The sequence below is a fragment of the Python bivittatus genome, unplaced genomic scaffold (assembly GCF_059951505.1).
Source record: "Python bivittatus isolate LINGU-HERP-01145 unplaced genomic scaffold, Pbiv_v1 ctg000780_np1212, whole genome shotgun sequence".
Classification (NCBI taxonomy): domain Eukaryota; kingdom Metazoa; phylum Chordata; class Lepidosauria; order Squamata; family Pythonidae; genus Python; species Python bivittatus.
The window spans coordinates 1,939,600-1,963,928 of NW_028277108.1; the positions used below are offsets into that span (position 1 = coordinate 1,939,600).

Genomic DNA, 24,329 nt, shown 5'->3' on the forward strand with positions numbered 1-24,329 from the left:
GGAAGAGCAGCACAACATTCCCATTATGAGCAGATTTCTAGAAATAATTCCTTCCGTAGTATAAGCTCAGGTGGTGAATTGCCTATTGAGAAATGAGGCTCTAACGTTTTGGAGGAAAACCCTGAGGTATGTCAAAATATAGTTGTTGTTTTTTAAGGGGAGGGAAATCCTCAGCCATAGTTCATTGTGAGCTACGATACTTGGTAGCCATAGAACACTGAATATTAATTGGAAAAGAAAGGAATCTAGGGGGGTGAAATGTAATGGAATTCCCTGGAGCATAACTCTATGGCAAGCTAGCTGGATTTTAAACCTTTTGAAAGTCCAGATAAAACCAGAATATGTAGTGGCAGGTCTCACTTATTCCCTCTTTCATGAACTCAGGTGATCAGCAACAAAATAAAATTTCAAGCAGGGTCACCAAGAGTCAGAAGAGCAAAAGCAACATGGTTGGATAAAACCTTAAGTACGCAGAAAGAAAAAATAGTGGGTTGAGGGAGTGTGGCAACCCAGGGATGGCTAAACATGAACAACTGTAGAATGTTGAATGTAACTGGAACAGAGGACAGGAATGCGGGAATGATTTGACTGTTTAACAAGTCTCTTGGTTCCAAGCATCTTCAACAAAGATGTAACTAATATACTGCAACATTTTGTTGCAGGGCCCCAGGTATTTTCAGTTATGCTGGCTAGAAAATCTCCCTGTATGTCTTGGTATAACTAAAAACAACACAACTCCTAACACAATTATTAGGGGGTAAGTTATAGCAGGGTTCCTCAACCTTGGCGACGTGAAGATGTGTGGACATGCTGGCTGGGGAATTCTGGGAGTTGAAGTCCACACTTCTTCAAGTCGTCAGGGTTGAGGAACCCTGAGTTATAGGATCATTTACACTTGCATAATTTCATTGACTTTAGTGTAAATGGTCAATGCTGTTTATTATAAACTACTTTGAGGTTTTTTAATAAGCAGTACCTAATTTTAAATATATAGCAATAAGATAAATACATAGTTCAGACAGAAATGGCTACCACTAGCTAGCAATATGAGGAACTTTCAGCATGATACTTGGAAAACAAGAGCCAGATCTCGTGATCAGACTTGAACAACTATGTATCTCCTGTTTGCTCTTAAAGTTATCTCATTGCTTGGCCTGGACGTAATAAGACTACATAACTGTTAACTTTAATTGACTTCTTTTAGTGCTCTTCATGGGAAATTGACAATTCAGGAAGAGCAAATTGCAGAGTATACTGAGAAGATCACAGCAATGGAGGAAGAATTGAAAAGAGTAAGTGAACCCAATACATTTTTCTTAGTCTTTTGGGCTGATTCTCAGATGGGTAAGGAAGCTCTAGTGTGCTCATCTTTTCAAAAAATAATGTGAATCTTTAAAGAATGATATGTTTCTTTTTAGACAATATTGGTTTGCATGTAACAAACTGAAAAGCTTACTCATATAGCTCTGATAGGAAGGAGAAAAATGGGTTCACTTGATTTGCCATCTTAAAACACTGTTAACTTTTCCATGAAGCTTTCTTCTAAGATGCAAATAACAAACTTATTTGAGGTCAATATCTAACTTGAAGCAGACAATGGCATTTTTTTTTATCAGCTATTTCTATGACTTATCCCATCATATAACAATATGACTTCAAGATAGACCCTTGCTAATATTGAATTCAGTGGTGTGCGATTTTCTGTGTTGAAGGCTACAAAACATATTTTGACCAGCTAGTGATAATAAGGCTATATCTGTTTTTATGACCCCTATCTAAGCTATTTTATTTGTCTCCTGACTCTCTGTCCTGTCTATTCTCATCATCCTTTTTCTTCATTGCTTTCTCCATCCCCATAACTTGTAAAACCTCTCTCAGAAATGTAATTAATACACCCAGTGAAGTGGACCTGATCTGCAAAAGGTTATGTTATAATAAAATCAGTCTTTAAGATGCCTTTATTATAATTATTTAATTACTTTGATGATAATTGAGTGCCATAGAACAGAATTTTGCCTTTAATTTATCATTATAAATACTGGCTCTTTAATTCCTCTTTTTATTTTATTACATTTTAATTACTTTACCTATTAAGGACTGTACTCATGCAAATCAGCTGTCTTTTTCTGGGACACTTGCTCTCTGTGTCTGAGAACAGCAGAGTGTTCAGAATGCAGAACGTCTTCTGAAGCAAGGGTAATAACTAGGCATTATTAATCTATTTTCCTGACAAGTGAAGTGTATGTTTGAAAGTCATTATCAGGTAGAAACAATACCATTACAGACATTTGGTGGGAAACTGCTTACTATAAAATATGAAGGGTGGGGGGATCAAGCTGGAACGTTGTTTCAACAGTTGTAATGCCTAAAAAAAACATGGTGTCACCAGTCAGAAAAAATACTATTCACAAATATCTTACACATATACACCTCTCTTGAACATTTCTCAGAATGCAGATCATGTGGAGCTTTTGTCAATGTGCTGCTGCAAAATCACCAGCAAGAAAGATCTGAGGATCACACAGAAGCCCCTGAAGGCCATATTCAGGCTGCAGGTGGCCCGTCCTTATACTAATTGATCTTTACGAGTATATTTTGTCTTGATGCAGGTTACCGAGTTGTTTACCGTTCAAAAAGATGAAATAGAAAAGTGCCAAGCAGACCTACAGGCCAGGGAAGTGGAACTGGAAGTTACTCAAAAAGACTTGGAAACCACCAAGGTTCTTCTTGCTGAAGAAGAATATGTGGCATCGGCTTTAGAGAGCACAGAAGAAAAACTTCATGGCACGGCTACCAAGGTCATACAATATGACACAGTAATATTTTTTTAAAAAATGGATTGGTTGATACATTAAGATACAGTAGAGTCTCGTTTAACCGACCTTCGCTTATCCAACATTCCGTCTTATCCGACACCCCTAAAAAAAACACAACACGCATAAATCGGCGACGAGAAAAGTGTGCCGCTTGTTTGCGAGCGTGAGTGTACTCTTTCTTGTTGCTCCTGACGGTGCGGCGCCACAACGCAAAAATCGATTGCAACAGGCGCAGCGGATCGTTTTTTGTTTTTTTTTTTACCGCACTCAATCATTACTGTGTGTTATCCGACATTTTCGCTTATCCGACGTTCTGCTGGCCCGTTTATGTTGGATAAGCGAGACTCTACTGTAATTGTATTTTAAATGGTCAAAGATGGAAACGCTTCAGTAGCACTTACAGTTCTGAAGGAATATTGGTCATTCAGTATCATTCATGATGAAGTAAGAAAGAACTGTCTTTGTCATACATAGAGAAGAGTGCTTCCTATGAGGGGATGATTTTCCATTTTGTGGAAAGCTCTTTCAGTTAATAGTGTAAAAAAAAAATTAAGTCAGATAAGGCAGAATTGGGAAAGAATGTTCCTCAGCGGATTCTGCATGAAAAAGATGTTAAAAATTATAGCCTTTTTTTATTAATACCTGTTTGGTGAAGGAACTCATTTCTACGTAAACGATTAAACCTTTAGTCCGCGTTGTGGTCTGTCATGCACTCTTTTCCCAGTTTTTGTGGCAACAATTGATTTTTGAACTATACCATTAATATCATAGGATCCTTTATCCTGAAGTGCAATGTTGCTGGAAACCAAAGCAGTATCTAGAAGTCTAACTCTAACAGAGATCTTAATATTCACTATTGACTCAGTGATACATAGCAAAACTGTGTATTTCCTGACCAAACCACCCAGAAAGATATTAGTAGACATTAGAGCCTATTAGAGTTTTGCAGCTAATAAATTTTAATAATAGATAATAATTATTTTTCCATCATTTTCCTAATTTTTAATCAGAATCCTGTTTTGTCTCAATGTGTCAACATTTTGACTGTAACTTGGTGATAGCAAGGCTATGCATGGCTTGTTCTTTGTGAATAAAATCCATTTATAAATCTAGATTATTCCTTATTATTAATAAACTTTTAATTCTAGGTAATTGATAAATAAGCAAACCTTTCAGTGTGGTTGCTTAGTTGATTTTGTTTTCAACCATGAATAATTAGTATTGTTATTATCCTGTCTTTTAGGATAGCAATCTACCCAGAGCCACTCATAAGCATTCTAAATAATTGTAATTAAAATTCAATAACTATTTTTTAAAACAAACTTCTAGGATCTGTCCCATGTAGCATTTGGTTTTAATAACCCAGAGAGGGATGAGAGGAAGAAAGTTCAAGCTTTCTTCCATTTCTCTCCAGGGATCCTTCCCACTACGCAGTTTATGAAATGGCTTTGGGCTGGGGGTGGAAGAGTCCAACTGAGCAGCCTTCTGAGGTGATTGTGGCCTGCCTTTCTCCCTCTTTCTTCAGGAGTAATAAAACCTGAAACCTGATCCTCACTGAGTTTCCTTTTTGGCTTTGTGGGATACACTGAAGGCAGTGGGAGCTCATGAGTTGAAGATATAGCTTAGGGTTCCCTTATGCTAAATTGTGTTTCAGTGTTACATGTAAACAAGGCTACAGGGACTGAAATGTCCTCTTTGACTTCTCTGGCTTAGTTTATTTGGAGGAATATCCATGTTTGCTGTTGTTTCTCTAGTGAGCATTGCATTTTTAGCATGTTCTACAAAAGGCACAAGTTTACATTGAGCTCTGAACTTCTTGGGGAAATGCTCATAGCTGTAAATTATTATGTATTTGTTTTTTGTGTAGACACACTTCATCTGCAGATTTTTCAGCAATCCTATGGGGTAGGTCAGACCAGCCATTATTTCTAAGTCCAAAGTCATCCAGTGCTTTCATGGTGGAGGATGGCCTTGGACTAGGATCAGGGTGATCCAGATTTAACATATAACAACTACGCCAACACTTGCTGGGTGGTAGTTCTGAAGACTCTATTAGGCGTCACCGGCACTTTACTATTATAACTCCAGAATGCAGAAACTCTCTGTGGTTGATGTCGCTAGCTATACAAAATATGTATGTTCTTCATGTGTAGAAAATAACGTGAAGTACATTTCTTGCTCTAACCTTCATCACACAACGGATAAGTTCCACCCACAGTTGCCTTTGCTCTGTGTTACTCAGACCCAGATTTTCTATTCAATCCAGACCCTCAGTTGTGCAGCCGGTTAGATTATGGGGAACCCCCACATGTGAGAATATACTTCATGAGCAGACACTGAGGTAGAAACAACTAGATCAGCAATACTTCATCTCTTTGGTGTCCTGCACAGCATAATCATAGATTTAATACAGTACTTTTGTAACTCTCTCTCTCAGTTTACACTTGGGAATGTAATGGAAAACATCTTCTTCCAACATGTGTGTGAATGAGAGAGAGATGATGGTGGTGATGATGATGATGATAATGATGATGATGATGTTTGAAGACTCAAGTCTTTTTTCTGTCTTAGCTGCTTACTACAGTTAAAGAAACTACCAGTGATGTGTCTGGTCTGCATGCAAAATTAGATCGGAAGAAAGCAGTTGAGCAGCATAATGTGGAAGCTCAAAAGACATTTATGGATCACATGAATATACTCTTTGACAAAATGCAGAACTCAGTGAGAAAGAACTATCAGAATCAGCAGGAGATACTAGACTCTTACACCTCCTCAGTTGGTAAGCGTTTCTATTCAACTTTGTGTGGCAATAAAGTAACACACACATACATCTGGACATGCCAAAACCTGAATTCAGACTTGTTTGAGAAATTGAAATCATTACTAAAACATTGCTGCCTTCTAATAAGAAGGGGGCTTGGTTAAATTGTTATACCTATCTTTTTCTTGTTAGATGATCTTCTATCTGCCAGTTCTTCAGCATTTGGAGTTACTGCAGCAGCTATAGATGCAGCATTCACTTCAGTAAAGGAAATGGTTTCTACCGAAGTTTCTCTAGCTTCTGAGAAAATACTGAAGCAGGATGCACTGACCTCCAAAAATAAAAATGACCTGCAGAAAATGATAGTAAGTACAAGTGCTCTAAGTTATATAAAGTAGAACAATGTTTCAGTTGTTTGCTGATGAAGTACGAACCTGAAACAAAACAAGGATCGTATTACCCAGAGTTGGAGAATCCATGCAGTTTTCAAATGAAGCAACAGGTAGATATTAGTGACTACAGTAAGATAGATTTTGGTACAGCCTTTCTTCATCCAGTATCATGAGGATAAAAGCTAGGAAAGTTGATGATTGGAAACTTGGGACAAGTTTCTAAGTTATAGCAGAATACAAATAAGAATGCTGTTACCAATAGAGGTAAATATGTGTAGCTCAGGGTTGAACTGTGGAGTCCCTGGGGTTCTCTGAGCTTGGTTCTTTTCTTGCAAATGTTTCATTACCCGGCTAGGTAACATCTTCAGTGCTAGAATGGGATGGGGTTTGCTCTCTGTTTATATACAGTGGCATGCCTTGCCAGTGCTGGTGCTGGTGCTGGTGGGGGTGGGGGTTTTGTTTTGCTCCTCTGGTAGTTCCTTGATTAGGGTATCGTTTACTGCTTGATTGTGTGCCTGGTGGTAATCTCTGCTTATCTGGGTGATGACTGCTGATGAGGAGATGTTCTGGTCTTTTGTTTTCTTTTCTATTGTCTCTTTTGAATAGTGTGTAGATGCTGTTTATCTCTATGTGTCTGTTGATAAATAGCATCTATACACTATTCAAAAGAGGCAATAGAAAAGAAAACAAAAGACCAGAACATCTCCTCACTGGCAATCATCACCCAGATAAGCAGAGATTAACACCAAGATTATCACCAGACATACAGTGAAGCAGTAAACAATATCCTAATCAAGGAACTACCAGAGGAACAAAACAAAACCCCCACCAACACTGGCAGGCCATGCCACAGTATAAAAACAGAGAGCAAACCCCATCCCATTCTAGCACTGAAGATGTTACCTAGCCGGGTAATGAAACATTTGCAAGAAAAGAACCAAGCTCAGAGAACCCCAAGGACTCCACAAGGATGCTGTTGGAATGCTTTATCTCCTAATTATACAGAAGGAATAGAAAATTAGATATTTGGCTTCATGAGTGTTTTGGTTATTGACTTCAATAAAATTTCACCTGAGATTTATTAGGTGCCATCTCAGCTGTTGCAATGAAGGAAGCTGAGCACTAAATCTCTAAATGGATTTTATTGATTCCTAAAGTGTAAGAAACAATTGCTAATTTGAAGAAGTTATAATGTCTTTATGCTTTCTACAATTCCATTTTCTGATTGAGTCTGAATGTTTTCTTCATTAGAAGCAACACTGTCCACTGTCTTGCCTTCTCTTCTAGGAAGAACATGCTTCTGGACTGGGGAGAGCTTTAAGTAGTCTGTCTCCTGTGGTGAAGGTTGTACTGAGTATAAACTCTCATCTGCAGGAACACTTCAAGAAACATTCATCCTTGGCTGAAATGGTAATAAACACATCTTGAAGTACTATAATTATTGAACACTAGCACAGGGATTGGGAACCTTTAGCCTTTCAACCTAATCCAGTCCATGATACCAATCCAGTGGGCCCCCAGGGCCTTCATTAGAGCTCTTCCTTCCCCTTGCAATGTAAACCACTTTATTTATATACTGTTTCAGCAATTCCATGTTTTGCCCCCTTGGAAAAGGCACTGAACAGTCAGAGCTGTGAAGAGCAGTGGAGCTTAGAGGTGGTTATGACAGAGTTCCCTCAAATGCACTTCTGCCTGAGTTGTCTTTGGAAAAATCACTAGGCCACTGATGGTGGTATGAACAGAATACTTCCATTCACTGGACAGGAAGAGCCAAGGAACTATAATTCCCTATTTTCTTCTGCAGGCAAAAAGTTTCTCCTGCATGAACAAACATACTTTATAAGGAGGCAGTGCTTTTGAAATGGGCTAAACTTCTACAGGTTCCCCATCCCTATCTACTCTGCTGAGTGTGTGAAAGGTCGGGTCCACTTTCTCACCCCACCTCTAGGACTGTTTTTGTCAATCTCAAACTTTCTAGGTGGAGTGAACTAGAACTCCTGTCCTGTTATCTCTGGATAATCTGGATGACTCCAGATTGAAGAAGACTGAAATATCTCAGGTCCTGCTCATAGGTACCTGGCAGGGGAACAAGTAATAAGCATATTATCATGACATCACAACACAAACCCTGTGTCTTACGTACTTGTATCTGGGGTCTTTGTTATGTTGTCACCATGCATGTATTGACATTTTTTCATCATCAGGGCAACTGCAGACACCTGTGATCCCACTTATATGAATATTGCTTACCATGTTTTTTTTAAAAAAATACTTCAAAAGATGTATACACACCAGACTAGTATAGTTTAGAAAAAGCCAATAAATATCAATGTATCCTTGAAAATTGATGTGATTTCTTTTTCTGATTGAAAGATTACAGGCTATAAAGAAGAACTGGCTACCTTCTTCCATGATCATTCTCTTGCTTTGAGTAAACTACACAAAGACAGTTCCGAAATGTTTTCTCAACTTCAGTATAATTATGAGAGCTTGCAAGAACAAGTGGAGCTGGCGAAGATGGCACAAAAAAAGGTATTTCTTCCATTTGTAGCACAAGAAGTCAAGCCACTGTCTTTAGCAGGTCTGTAGTGCACTAGAACAGAAGTGGTTGGAGTTATTATCTTAAAGCAATATGGATTGCTACATTGTTTGAGGAACACTGCTAAGTTCTGCTGGCCCTGCTGGCCTGTGTTCCTTTCTCTATCCTGGAGATTATTACTGCATGTCATACATGGCACAAGGTGGCCTTCTTAAAAGACAGGTAACTAGTTTTCTGGACTTCTACTGCCATTATCCCTAGTTAACATGACAATGGATTGTGGGAATTGCAGTCAAAAATATTTGGAAGACAGCAGGTTGCCTACTCTTGTCTTTGAATCTCTATCTCTATTTCTGTCTCCACCAAAAACTTAAAAATTGTCTTGCCTGCATGCTTCTGGCAATGACCCCCATAGTACAAAGTGGAGCCCTATGAGCTCTGGTTAGTTCTACTTTATAAATTTGTGGTTGTTCATTTTGTTTTTTCTAGTTATTTTCCTTGTAAGAACCATAACACAACCAAACAAAGGAGGATGGGAGAGAAACATGGGAGCATAGGTTACCTTCATGTATACAAATGCTTTCTAGTATTATGGATGCTTACAATGTTTGTATTTCTCCTTAAAGGCACATATACATACCAAGTCAAATGTGTTCAAGTAGATCAAAGGGAAATGTGAATTTCTTGTGCATGTGCAGGGGTGGAGAGGGATTTGGGTGTATTGAAGAAGGAGAAAGTGTGCTTGTTGAAAAAGGGGCTAATCAAGAGAAGCAGTACTACATATCTATGTATGTTTCATCCTTCATAGTAATTTGGAGGTGGGGTTGTGTTTGTCTATAAATTCCATTTTAGGGTTGTGAGTCTTTTTCTTCCAGGAAGCAGATATGATACAGAAAGTTGAATTTTGCCATCTCTAGCAGAATCTTTTATGCCTTGTGTCTCCTAAAAGGTGGAATTACTTTTTTCTGAACTGTCTCTAAAATAAAATATTCAGCTCCACAAGAGTTGCTGTTCTGCATTAAGTATTCACTGAGAAATGCATTTGAAGTATATTGGAATAAATGTGAGCTTTCCAGGCATGCTTTCAAACTGTTACTAGTACACTTCAGCTTAGTAATATTTTTTTCAATTTCCCTGTATTCATACTAGGGTACAGCCCAACTTATTGCTTTGCTGCAAAATCAGCTGAGCCTGCTTGATCAGGAAACTCAGCAGAACCTAAGCCAAATCCTAGAGAAAGGTGGAAGCCTAAAGAAGAATATTAGTGATGTACAAGAAAACATAATTGTGTAAGGAAGCTTTTTAACTTACTTTTTTCTTAAATATGTTTCAGGGGTTATTCTAATATTCTGCAGTGCCTGGGAGGCAAATGGATCCCTATATTTTCAAACCAAATGTATGTAGTTATATTGTCAAGGCAGAGATTTGGAAGTGAGAGACTTTTAAATTTACACATCTGAACAGATCCAAGTACAGGTAGTCCTTGCTTAATGACCATTCATTCAGCAACTGTTCAGATTTATGACAGGGATGGATGAATGAATGGTAGTTACAACTGGTTCTTGAAGTTACGGCCATCGAAGTACTCCTGTGGTCACATGATCAAAATTTGGGGGCTTGGCAGCCCACCAGCATTTATGAACACAGTATGTGCTTCAACTCCCCACACCCGCCTATCTCTCCCCCCAACTCTGCCCTTCTGACCACCCTGAACTCTGTTGCCACCACCTACCCCTGACCTTTGCCGTCTTCCTCCTCGCACTGCTGACAAACTATGCCTGGCTGAGCAGCTGCAGGCCTTTTGTGACGCCTTTGTGAGGGGTGGGAAGGGGGAGTTGAAGCGGAGGGCAGCGGAGCTTCGTTTGCTGAAGGGAGTCCTCGCCTAACGACCACAACCAGGACTACCAGAGCTGCTGTCACTAAGCAGTGCGGTCATGTGATGTTTCACCCAACAACCGCTTCACTTAGCCATGGAAATTCTAGTCCCAGTTAGGATCATCAAGCAAGGACTACCTATAAGTCTGAATAGAACATGAAGTCACATCTAATCCTTTTATTTGTGTTTGGTCTTGTGTTCATTAGCTGCTGTTTCTGTAAATTTTTAAATAAATCAATAACTTATGAATGCTTGAAGTTCTCAACAAAGTTTAATGAAAAACTGCTTCTATAGCTATGTGTACTGTAGTATTCTAGGAACCCTGGGAGTTTTCATGGCAATGGATCCAGGACAGGTAGTTCTCGTTTAGTGACCACAGTTGGAACCAGGAACTCAGTCATTAAGTGAAGTGATCGCTAAGGGAAGCCACAACTGTGCTTACAATCTTAGTTCAGCTTTCCTTTGCTTTACAGACCTGCAAAGGTTGTAAATGTGAGCATTGGTTGTAAAGTTATTTTTTCATCACTGTTGTAACTGAACAGTTGCTAAATGAGGCAGTCACTAAAGGAGAACTACCTGTAATTTTATGTTCAGCATTTTTATATTTCCTCTTTAAGAGCAGAAAGTTTTACTTGCCAAATAAACATGAAACTGTTAAAAAAAAACTAATCCTTCAATTCAAATGCACTTCTTGAAGTATCATCAAAATAAAAGGCTTTTACATTCTTTCTAGCTCTATATTGTTTCTTAGAGATTTTATGGATTCTAAGCTGCAGTAGCCTTCTAATGGGTGAAGAGATTCAGTAAATGAATTGAGTGAAATAAAACTGAGTCTTCTGCTATCCTTTCCTTTATTGACTAATGTTAATTTCAGGAATAGCTACTACCCTTATGCACTGCATGGCTCTGATCTCCATCCCAATAACACAGAATCACAGGCAGGGGTGGACATCTTTGGGGGGCAGCACTTTTTAAAAAATGATTTGGGGGTGTTAAAGTTAAACTAAGGCTTGCACATTTGCTTTTAGGTTTTTTTACTGAAAAAAATAACAGATATTGCATGTTCCCCACTTTTGCTCCAAAATAATGCCTTAGAGGACTCTTCCAAAATGACTGCATGCTCTAACAAAATTTGGTGAAAGTAGCAGTTTAGATATAACACTGAATTGGCTGCTGTTTCAGTCTCAGTCTATGTGATGAAGCACAAAGATTAGTGCTTGAATAATCTGTTGCTAAATCCTTTCATTTAGGCAAACTATTGGCCTTGTCAACTCTACCAGTTCCCAGCAGAACAAGATGATTCCAACTCTGGATGACTTTTCCCAAGAGATCAGGCAGTCCAGCCATGATAATGTTAAGAGACTTCTGGAATCAGACAATCACTGTAAAAATCTGAGCAGTAGTTTGAAAAACACATGTAAAGAAACAACTAGCTGGGCTGAAACGGCAACTGCAGAGATAGCCTGTGTAGTTGATCAACAGAGAGTTTTTCTCAACAGCCAGAATGAACACCTACAAAAGATCTATAAGGTAACTAAATCTTACAACCTGGTGACACCTAGATCATTGAAGACTCTTTAGACATGGAACTGTATAACAAGTGGATATATAACTCTTTGGACCATCAAACACAATATGTTCTCTCAGGAATGGCCATTTCACTGGCTATCTCCCTTTAATCTTGGAAGCATGGAAGAAAGGCCCAATCCATGTTTTCCCACAGTCAAACAATCTTCCAAAAATAATGGTAGTTCACAGATGCTGGGAAAGGACCATAAATTGCTGTCATATGTAGTAATATTCATACAGTCAAATTTGCAGTTTATAATATTGAAGATCTGGTTTCTTAAGATGTTTGTTTTGCTTCCAGGATCTCAGTGACAACTGCAGTGCATCAGCAGCCAAAGTCACAGACCATATTGAGCAACAAAAAGAGGCTGCAGATACCATCCTCAAGAGGCTTCTCGGCCATTTGCAGAATGATAGAGATGTGCTTACAAAACAGAAAGACTCACTCCTTGAAGAAGCAGAGGATGGTTTAACTCAAATTAATGGCTTCCTGAGTGAGGAACTTAAAATGGATATCCCAACAGGTATTTGGAGGGGGGAAATTAGCCTTGCAGACTTTAGAGGGAGCCGAAAAAGAGGAAGAACTACCTCAAATAAGTTTTAAAATCCAATAAAAAAGGTGGTTTTGTTTTCCTAAGATGGTGTAGTGCACTGGTTTAGTTATCTCTTAAACGGATCTTTTTCTAAAGGAAGTACTCCACAACGGAAGGACTACCATTACCCGGTAACAGTTGTGAAAATGGAACCACGTGATCTCCTGCTTGAAAAATTAAGGCAAAAGCAGGAGGAGCTGACAGCTACTCTAAAGGCTGCTGAAGCCATGACTACTGATGTCTTAGATGAGGTAACTACAGATAGTAAAGGGTGGGAAAACAGTCTGCTTCTCCCAATGGATGGTGCTTAAACTGCTAAGTTGCTGTAGAGTTAACGAACTGTGCAGAAAGATGCTCCTGCTCTGTTGTGTATTTAACTTGTAGAAATGGTTTATCTACGCTACCACAATTGGCTAACTGTTGTCTGTTCCAAGGATTCTTTGGAGGATGAAGAAGAGATAAGAGAAACTAATGAGAGCCTTTTCAGTGAAAAATCCTACTTGGAGACTAGTTTGTGTATTCAGACTAGTGGTGGTGTGCCCTTTTTCCAGGTAATTTATGTCTTTTTTTGTGTGGACTGTTGATCAGGAGATATATGTGCTGCAGGTATATGAGCAACGTCGAAATGTAAAATTAGGGTGACCAGTCTGTGACATACATACTTCATTTAGGAATTTCAGCTCAGAGGCCTGCTTCACAGCTGATATGCCTAGGATGGCATTGCAGAGAAATGAGCTTTTTAGGAAAGAAGAGAAGCAATTAAAACATTTGCTGCAGTTATCAACTACAGCATGGCACCAAGTTATACTTTGAAAACATCACACTTCTGAACCCAAACTATTTAGCTAGAATTTCAATCAAAGTTAAATAGAATATCTACCAAAAATACATAAACAGAAGTATATGAAGTTTAGAAGGGGCTGTGTGAACTGTAGAACCCAGCATTAGGCATAGAGCTGAATATCCTAATATCAATTTTTGTTTTTTAAAAAAATCATATAATCATAAAGACAATGTCTGCTGAAGTCTCAAGACATAATGACTAAGAGCAGTGGATATGTGAGTGGCAGAAAGTACATTAAATATAGACAAATTTATGAATGTTGTGCAGCACATAGAAATGAACTGGTGAAAAATGGACTGATGGCCAGTTCAGTGAATAACTGAAACTGTTATGATCTATCTTTTTATTCTTTTTGAAATACGAGTGGCTTGTAACCCACCAAGAATTTAAATCTGATCAGCAGAATAGGGAATGATGCAATTTTAGGTAATTTAGACTTTCTCAAAGTCTCTCCATTTTCTCCCCAGATTTGCTCTGGGTACTTTTTAGAAGAACATAGGAAAAAGCACAGGAGTCTGCAGTAGGAATCACTAGTAATCTCTGAAATTTGCTTCAGTGGAGATTAGTTAATTTAGGCCTGGGCTAATCATGCAGCAGATCAAAGTGCGACATAGTACCAGTTAAGAATGGGTCAATTTCTCCCTACATTTTAAAAATCCTTGCCAGCGTAAAAAAGACTAGAGCTCATTTTCCATTTTCAGGAAACTGGTTTTGGGGAATGCTTCAAAGTGATGTCTTCCACTAAATTAGGAGAAGCAGCTTGATATGCTAATGCTTTTCAATGAGCCATTTCAGCCAAAGGGTTATCTCAGGTCTCTCTAAATGTGTCAGAGAGCCATATTTTCATAGATCAGAAGAGCAGAGCAGTTTCCTTTTAAATGTCAGGTGTTCTGACTGTAGTTTTGGCATTTTCGTATGCTGGAGAGTATTTCTGTTTGCCAGTTAGAAAGTAAATTATCTGAGGTGAGGTATTCTCAAAATGATGACACAGCTACAAAATGGAACTGATATAAAGCTGTTCCAACCCACTTAATAAGAGTAATAAATAATAACTTAACCTCTTTAACTTTACAGCATAAAAGAAGTGTCAAAAAGGATAAAGAGAACAAATCAGCAATCTTTCTGGAAAAGGCCAAAGAGGAAGATTCAACAACTCCATCTCTTTCAAAGTCAAAATATCCATTAAGAGTCCTGAACTAAGAATGTACAATTTCTTGCTTCTATTTCTTTCCATCCTTGCAAGTTTTATCAATTTGAGCTATAAGCATGGCTTTGTAGTCAGTGTCCCAGTTTACTTATGTAGAGATCTCGTCAACACGGGCTGCCTTTTATACAATGTAATTTGCTTGTTTTTTTGTTTTTTGCAGATTTTGAAATATAATACTTTATTTCTCTTAAATAAAGAAAAACTAACATTGTTTAGTAGTCTTGGCTTTATTTTTCTTTTGTAAGATCAGTTGACACCCACAGTTGGGGTAGAAGCAGAGATCTCTTAAATGTGTCTGGTATACAGTACGGTATATGGCTTATCCGTAGTAAGTTTTAAAAAGTAACACATTATATACTATGTGTTCTAGTTACTGTATGCAGACCTAGTATCAAAGGCATAGGCTAGGACAATGTTTTTCAACTTTGACCACTTGAAGATGTGTGGAATTCAACTCCCAGAATTCTGGGAGTTGAAATCCACACATCTTCAAGTGGCCAAGGTTGAGAAACACTGGGCTAAGATCACATCTTGGGCTACATCAGGAATGTGAAACCTTTTCTGGGCTGAGGGACACACGTTGCTTTTTGAGACCTGCCAAAGGCCACACTACAAAAAGTATTGGGGAAGCCAAGAAAAAAAAGTTTTCATTTCAGTCACTTTTGACTCTTCATAACCTGATGTACATAATTTAACTAGAACTGTTAGTAACTGCTTTGAGTTCTTATAAGCTCATGCTGATGTCATTAATGATAATATTTAGCCACTCTCTTTTGTGTCAGACTTTTTCAATTGCCTTCCACTTTTCCAAGCATCAGGGACTTCTCGAATGGCTTTGCAGTTGCAAAAAAAGAAAGAAACTTTTCAGCTGTCCCAAAGATTTCCATAAGCACTGTGGTTTTATTTCATCTAGTATTTAATGCTTTGGTTTTTTGGGTTCCAGAGCATTCTTAACAATTCTCTCCACCACCACATTCAAAGGCATCAATTTTTCCTCAGTCTTTCTGATGGTTCCACTTTCACAGCTGTATGTTACAACTGGGAAAAGCATGACCTTGATGATATGTACATTTATTGTTAGTATGATCTCTCTGCTCTTCAATAGTTTGTCTAGATCTATCATAATCTTTCTTCCATATAGCAGATGACCTTTTCTTTTATGGCTATAGTCACCATCTCTGGAAATTTTGAGCCTAGAAATTTGAAGTCTGTACTACCTCAACTTCTCTCGCTAAATGCATTGGGTTGGCATTACCTACTGATATAAGCTAAGTTATTGTTTTTAATATTGAGCAGCAGACTGGCTTTTGCATAATCGTTCAACATCAATTCCTTAAGTCTTCCTCGTTTTTGGCATCAAAATGGTATAATCAGCATATCTGAGGTTGTTGATGTTTCTCCCAGCAATTTTAATTCCAAATTTGATTTCTTCTATTCCAGCATTTTCCACTATATATCTTGCATTGTATTGTTTTCTGCTTGATTGTCTGGTATTAATCCCTGCTTATCTGGGTGTTGTTTGCAGGAGAGGATATGTTCTAGTCTTTTTTTTTTCCTTTTTAGCTTTTTTATTGTCTCTTTTAAATGGTGTGTAAATGTGGTTTATGTGTCTATTGATGGCTGATTTGTCTGAATGCCAAGCTTCCAGGAATTCCCTAGCATTTTTGGATTTGGCTTGGTCTAGGATGCTCAGAGTTTCCCAGTTGAAACTGTGGTTGAGTCTGTCCATGGGTTCTGAGATTAAGGAGTTTTCATTGTGTCTTCTGACTGCTAGTTGGTGTTCATGGATGTGCTCTCCCAGAAGCCATTAGAGGGGAAAAAAAGCAAGGGCAGAAACATTTCTTAAGCCCTGGGAAAGGAGACAGTGTTTGGAAGACTCTGGCTGGTTCCTCTTTGACTCAATGGCATATAAGAGCAAGGGAAGGGAAAACACAGATTTGTAAGAGTCTGTTACTATTGCCTATCTCAAAAAAATAGAGTTCTCAACTTCCTCTGGAGTCTGTTTCCTGCTCTGGACTACATAACATGACCACTTCATATGGATTATTATAACTTACTTAACAAGGAATGATAGCAGTACTCTCCAGTCATGTATTTAACCATTTTCCCCTTTCATTACATTAAATATTACAATTTGACAACAACACCTGGAACCTCTGAACCACATCCAAGGCTTTGGGTAGCCATATGCAGCCCTAGGCTTTACACTGTGAACTTCTGTACTAACCCACAGTTTGTTTAGTGCTAGTTTAATGGGTCATAATTGGCTGTGCTAAAACAACATCTTAAACTAAAACCAAATAAGCCTCTTTATAACTCAGAATATTTCATGCATCCAGTTTTGCATTTTGTCAGCTTTGGTTTATGGTAGGTGTGGGCAATTTTTTTGACTTTGGGGAGCACCCTCTTCCTTTATGTTCAGTTTGAAGGCTGCAAGGTACAAAATTGGTGAGGTGATGAAACCCAGGAATGCACGGTACCATCTGGCCAGTATGTTGTTTTCTCTTTTGGTGGAGCTGAGATATTTTATAGGGTAAAATTGCAGATGCATCCCTTTTTCTCCTTTAAAACCCCAAGAAACCAGAAAATTTGGCCCAATTTTTGAGAGTTGTAAGAAATGTTATGGGTGTGATAAGCCCCTCACAGCTTAAAGTTTCACTCCTTACAAACAATTTGCAATTCCAGCATTTTTTAAAATCAGATATGAAAGTGTTTGCCCCATCCATTCTGGGTAGAGCGATAGAGGTTGAATGTGGCCTATGGGTTATTCACTCCTAGTTTTTGGCTTAGCACTAAACATTTAAACCTATGTCCTAAAGTTTTTCTTATATTTTGTTGCATTCTTCAGTGACTCCCCATAACCCTTCTGTGAAACTGTTCCAGTATGAGAATGTTCTTCTCATGGGTCCTCTGCTGAAGGGAATGCCCTTATAAATACTCCAGAAAACACACAACCATCATTGCTATAATCTCTGCTTGCAAATCCCATTGACCAGGTTCACATGATATGCATAGTGTTAACCATGTTAGGAGAACTAACTTTGTGATGATGCAATAGCCATCAAGATGATCATCTCAGGTAGGATTCCCTATCTCACCAACCTGGTTTTTATTACTTATTGGCAAATAAACTGTGATGTCCTGAAAGGGCTTTTAAGCACCCTGAATGAGCATTACAGAACCAGCTGTGGCTGAGAACCAGAGCAATATATGAAGCACTAACCCTAAGAGATCTGGATTATATCACCACCAGCGACAACTAGCAAAAGAAAGCTTTCCAGATGGCACCAATCATCTTGTTTTGTTTTGTTTTCTGAGTTGGTTACTTTTTTAACAAATTAAACTCCATTGCAAAAAAAGTTCTACAGGTTTTACCTAGCTGTGTCAACTCTTTCATCCTGTTCACAGTGACCACCTTCAGTCAATTCATCTTGTTGATACTAAAGATATTCTTGGCAGTCTGAGCCAAATGATAGCAAATCATTTAGCAGCCAGAATTTGCAGGTCTTTTCTCTCCAGCTTAGTATTCCAGGGTGAATTTCAACTGGTGGATGGCCAATTGCTGTTCCCTGGTTGTTTTCTTATATTGTCCCAACTGGGTCTGAAGCCCAGTGTGAAGAGGTAAGGAAAGTTAACACCTTGCCTTGACCCTAAATTTTTTCAAAAACAGATCTGTGCCCCTCCAATGCAAGGTCAAAATGAAAGGAAAGCAATAGAGAAGTTCTTGCAAGACTGGCTCTGCTTTGTGATCACTTCTGTTTTCCTGGAGGACTAATACTGCTTAATTATAATCTAGACCTGTGTTTTTCAACCTTGGCCACTTGAAGATGTGTGGACTTCAACTCCCAGAATTCCCCAGCCATCCATGCTAGCTGGGGAATTCTGAGAGTTGAAGTCCAGACATCCTCACGTGGCCAAGGTTGAGAAACACTGGTCTAGACATTAGTCTGGGCTGTGCCATGGCCATACTAAATAAGACGGCTGAAACTGGGAGGGGGTATATATTTAGACAGATCAAAAGTTTCAGAACTTATTCTCCTGCAGGTTGAGTAGTATGGCCTCCAAACCTGGCTACTTTCAGATATGTAGACCTCAATACTCAGAATTCCCCATAGAGGTGCAGGTTATTGAATATAACACTTTATCACATAGCTGGGAGTCTGCAAAACTTTGAATTATTATTTTCATTCCTGTTATTACACTTGGGGACCATGAGATACAACTTGTACAGCTTGGTTAATTCTTTTTTTTTTCTTTCAGGCTTCAACTTTAGACTTTTTTCAAATCTGCACGCAATCTAAACAATAAGAGTAAGTCTGTATCCTTGCCGACAAAAGCCATATGATGATCTTGACCAACAGTTCTAATAATTATCCCTGTGTCATCATTGCCATCTGCCTGTTTAACATTAATAACAGTCATATTTATGTGGCAGATCAGAACTTGTACAAACCTGGATTATCCTTTCTGTTGAGTAAAGCCCCTTGGTGAGTCTTGTGTGGTCCTTAACCCAAACGTTGCCTGCTATTGGCTTGGTGGCTGTTTCAGTCCTCACCTGTTGTTGTGGCTCTGTTTATATCCATTTAATATTATTATTGCCTGGTAGCCATCATGTGTAAATAGCTCCGTATGTCAGGATCAGAGGCCAAACTACACGCTGGAAGGGATGGTCTCCAGCTACAAGATACTATGGGTTGTCAGGCAACAGGTCTGCACATGGCGCATAGCCTCATTATCTTCCTTAATACTGATTTTCTGCCTTGTGTTGTCTCTGCAACTCTATTGTCATCAAACAGCGATAAAATTCACTGGTGCTCCCCTTGTTGAGAGTGAGCAGCTTTACCTTCACTAAACCAGAACTGCCTTCACAAGTCGTCATGACTTTAGCCTGGGTGCAAAGATCTACGTTTTCTACCTTATGGGATTATTATATTCCACAGTATGGGGAAAGTAAAGGTACCTGCTTTCTTTTTAGGTTCACACATTCTACTAAGCCATAAAGTGGCTTGTATAGTTTTGTCTTAACATATGGTCCAAATTGAGCCATTATGGATTGTAAATCATATCTTATGGTTTACTGTTTATTTCATCAAGGTTTGTTGGATAAACCACCAGTGGCGGTACTAAAACAATAGAGTAAGCCACAAACATTTACAAGCAAAGTGGTGGGTTCATATAACATGCTATGCAAACTCAGCTTGAGTTTATTCCTAACCAAAGGACACCAAAATCATGAAATGTGTGTTGTGACATCTCAGTACAAGTTCCATCATTTTGTTCTTATTTTGTGATGTCAACATGCAAGTATAATAATTAAACCTGGGAGAAGAATCCATAGTCCTCAAGAGGTTACTAAATCACATCAGTTAACCTGAGAAATGGGAAGGGATGCTAGTAGTTACTTAAGCAGTCTTGCATGCGGGGGCATAGCTATCCCACTCTACTTAAATACTGAGAAACAGAAATAACCCACTTCCCTTCTTAAATATATTTGGGTGGCTGTAGGCTTGGATTAAAGGTGATGAAAGAGGACATCAAAAATAATGTCAGTCCATCATTTCTTTTGATAATAACATATGCCAACTTTCAAAACATTTTTCAAATATACAATCACCCTAGCAACAGTGATGAAAAATGAATTAGTTTATTATAGAGCATCATCTCACAGAAAGGAGGACATGAAAAAGTTGGGTTGAATGCAAGATGACATTTTATTACATTTGATTATGCAGAAGCTAATCTTATTCCTCATAAATTGAAAGAGGGCCATTTTATTAGATGCTATCCATAGCTTATGTTGACAATTGATTTTCACTGCCACACAATGACATTTATTATCTGCAATTTGTTAAAGATAATTAAAGTGAATCATAAGCAAGGTTGCTATCATAAATATTGGTGGTGCAATTGAAAAGCTTGCATTAAACAGTGGTAGGATTCGAAATGCAGAAAGTGGTGGCTGCTTTCATTTCACTTCATGATCTCTGCTTTTTCTACCTCGGCCTTGATTTTGCAGACTTTTACAATATCTCCTTAAACTTGCTTCTGTGATGAATTGAGCTTCTTACTCTGAGATGCAGCCATTGACAGTAAATCAAATTAAACAAGGCTCTAGTTTGCTCCTATGTGCTATATGTACACATCTAACCGAGAAAATGCTTAAGAAGTGTTGTACATTGGTTTCCTGGATCATTTTTCAACCATTTGGGGAATAGCATTTCAGTGGGTACATACTGGATTAGTAGGACCACCTGTAAAATGAAACAGATATTTATGAAAATCAGAAGCTCCATATCCTACCTGGAAAAATCTTTAAAAATCTAATTGGCTTACCTTGGGATCTCTAGCTTGTTCTACCTTAACCATGGTTATATAATGCTGTGAAGCCGCTCCACTGTCATTCTTGTACAAATTAGAGAATTAAAAATAAGGTTTTTTTCACCTCAAGCAAAAAATAAATTCGCAACTTTTAATGTCAGATAATCTGGGATTATCTGGTCTAAATCTTGCTGCCAACCTCCTTTAGCCACTATACGGAAGTCATAAATTGCTTTATGGAACAAAAATGAATTTATAAGAAGAATTCTTGCCACTGAAAGCAGAGAAGACAAGTTTGGGCTTATGGGAGGCAGTGGGGGTCCTACAATCAGATAGAGTCAAACAGGTGGCTTAGGCAGCAGATACTAGGAAGGGCTACAGCCATTTCCTGGGCTTTCTGGCCATTCCCTTCTGTTGAAGAATGGAGTTTATGTGTCACCTGGCCTGGTCTTTGCCTTAATTAGTCTTCTGTCCTTGAAGGTCTAAGATTTGACAGACAATCCAGTCTCCTTTATTAGGACTTCTGTCGTTCAATAAAGAGCATGTTACAAGTTCCAGAAATACAAGAAGGATCTCAAGAGAGGTACCACCTCTCATTCTCTGGAGATGACGGAGATGATGGAGCTAGGCTGAAAGTGATTTCCCACATCTTCTTGATCATGAAAAGTTAAGGGGTTTCTTTCCTCCTTTTCCTCCTTTCTTTCCCCTGTTGCAACTACTTCTCGCTAGAGAGTTATTTTGCTTCATACTAGACATGTATTTCTCTTGCATAAGGTTTGGGGAAAATTATGTCAAGGATCTCTTGTTGTATTCTTTGCTTTTCTTTGCCATGCTGCCACAGCTGTGGATGTACAAAAGACTGGGAAAAGCCTCCCTACTGAAATAGAGACTTAAGTGTGTATGGAGGTCTATATGTGGGTGCACATGTCAGTGGAAGTAAATTAGGAATGCGTGCAGGAGCCTAGTGGAGAAGTGCACAGTTTGGAGATTGAGAAATGAGACATAATCAGTCAAGTTGAAGCAAAGCCAACAGGCCCACTCTCCACTCTGGCTCAAGCTGTCTCCTGCTTCAGCAGATTGGATGGCCTCTGTTGCCACTACTTCATCAGTGAGACCCAGTCTTATGGGGTATGCCTACCTAAAGTCGATTTTCATTTCCATAAACACAATTACAGAGACAGTAAGGTAGGCCTGTCATAAAAATGTTTTTATGGGCATTGCACATGCAGAGCTTCAGCTGCACCATTGTGGCCACCATCTTATCTTTTCTGATCACACTTTGCGGTCACCCCTGGGATCAAGGTAAGAAGAGAGCAGCAAAGTAGCAATCCCCTTCTAAAGGGTTCAGTGGTGTTTTTGGCAAGGAATAAGAATGCCTGTCATGGAGAAAATCTAACTATCTATGTGGTCACTAAGAGCCAACAATGACTTGACGGCACCATCATCATCATCATCAGTCAAGGATGCCTTTGAGCAATGTACTTGGTCACCACATTAAGAGTTCCTTCATTATCTTGTGGTAGGAAGGAAGGTCAAACTCTTTCCTTCCTACTACAATCATCCCCAATCTGACACCCTGCAGATATGCTCAACGTTGCCATCATCCCCAGCTGGAACACCTATAGCTGTAATATGAGAATTAGAGAGCAATACATTTGGATGATACAAGATTAGGGAAGATTGCTCATGTACTATCCATAATGCTTAAAAAATAGTGTCTGGTTGACTTACTGAGTACTTTTAGCTTAGTTTGTTGAATAAGCCATTACAATGCTAGATTCATACCATGCATTGAATTAAACCTTTTTTGGGCCAAAAGACTAAATTCTGTCATTCCGCTTTGCTTGGGGAACGTGGTCAGAGGCCTACATATCATCAGAGGGGACAAGGTTGAAACTTTTGAACCTTTTTTTTTTTTGTTTGTTTGGGAAGTGGACATTTAAGGTACTTGTTTTCTGCCTTAAATGCACCCCAAAATGAAAATTCCTGACTTGTCTGTCCCCATGGGGGCCCAGGGATTCCAAACAGAGAGCCATAGGGCCACAGTTTCCCACCCTTTTCATAAACTACAGTGGGTGGTATTATACAATGCACTAAGCCAAAATCAAGCATTTATGGCCAAATGAAATGTGTATAAATTCAGCCACTGAATGCTAGACTGGGGGATCACATACTCTGAAGGGACATGTACACTGGTTAGGATTGTGCACACGTTAGTCCAGTGTTTCTCAGCCTTGGCAACTTTAAGATGTGTTGGCTGGGGAATTCTGGGAGTTGAAGTCCACACAACCTAAAGCTGCCAAAGTTGAGAAACACTGTATTATTCCAGTATATGAATCAGCCACTGTGATGATATGAAAGCCATGCCTTAAGTCTTAGTGTGCTGTGTGAATCAAGCTAACAAACTCTGCTTTAGGAAAATGAGGTAACCCAGCCAGCATTTTAAGGTGATAGTATAACTGGAGTAATATATACTAACTTTGGTGTGTTTATTGCAACACTATGTGGATCCAGTAAAGACCATTCCCATGACCATAACTAGAGGGAAATAAGAACATACAGTGCGGCAAAAAAGTATTTAGTCAGCCACCAATTGTGCAAGTTCTCCCACTTAAAAAGATGAGAGAGGCCTGTAATTTTCATCATAGGTATACCTCAACTATGAGAGACAAAATGGGGAAAAAAATCCAGAAAATCACATTGTCTGATTTTTAAAGAATTTATTTGCAAATCATGGTGGAAAATAAGTATTTGGTCAATATCAAAAGTTCATCTCAATACTTTGTTATATATCCTTTGTTGGCAATGACAGAAGTCAAACGTTTTCTGTAAGTCTTCACAAGGTTTTCACACACTGTTGCTGGTATTTTGGCCCATTCCTCCATGCAGATCTCCTCTAGAGCAGTGATGTTTTGGGGCTGTCGCTGGGCAACACGGACTTTCAACTCCCTCCAAAGGTTTTCCATGGGGTTGAGATCTGGAGACTGGCTAGGCCACTCCAGGACCTTGAAATGCTTCTTACGAAGCCACTCCTTCGTTGCCCGGGTGGTGTGTTTGGGATCATTGTCATGCTGAAAGACCCAGCCATGTTTCATCTTCAATGCCCTTGCTGATGGAAGGAGGTGTTCACTCAAAATCTCATGATACATGGCCCCATTCATTCTTTCCTTTACACGGATCAGTCGTCCTGGTCCCTTTGCAGAAAAACAGCCCCAAAGCATGATGTTTCCACCCCCATGCTTCACAGTAGGTATGGTGTTCTTTGGATGCAACTCAGCATTCTCTCTCCTCCAAACACAACAAGTTGAGTTTAGACCAAAACGTTCTACTTTGGTTTCATCTGACCATATGACATTCTCCCAATCCTCTTCTGGATCATCCAAATGCTCTCTAGCAAACTTCAGATGGGCCCGG

General features: G+C 38.9%; 1 protein-coding gene across 1 annotated transcript in view; it reads left to right on the top strand.

The window, feature by feature from the left end:
* Positions 1-14,802, top strand: part of KIF11 (kinesin family member 11) — a 34,403-nt gene extending 19,601 nt beyond the window's left edge. Inside the window, exons 12-23 of the mRNA XM_007429962.3 lie at positions 1,205-1,292; positions 2,610-2,798; positions 5,388-5,595; positions 5,770-5,942; positions 7,257-7,379; positions 8,343-8,501; positions 9,658-9,797; positions 11,635-11,914; positions 12,255-12,477; positions 12,643-12,797; positions 12,981-13,097; positions 14,465-14,802. Of these exons, the coding sequence (XP_007430024.2) occupies positions 1,205-1,292; positions 2,610-2,798; positions 5,388-5,595; positions 5,770-5,942; positions 7,257-7,379; positions 8,343-8,501; positions 9,658-9,797; positions 11,635-11,914; positions 12,255-12,477; positions 12,643-12,797; positions 12,981-13,097; positions 14,465-14,590 (1,981 nt within the window). The 3' untranslated portion in view covers positions 14,591-14,802. The remainder of the gene's footprint in view (positions 1-1,204; positions 1,293-2,609; positions 2,799-5,387; positions 5,596-5,769; positions 5,943-7,256; positions 7,380-8,342; positions 8,502-9,657; positions 9,798-11,634; positions 11,915-12,254; positions 12,478-12,642; positions 12,798-12,980; positions 13,098-14,464) is intronic.
* The last annotated feature ends 9,527 nt before the right edge of the window (positions 14,803-24,329 follow it).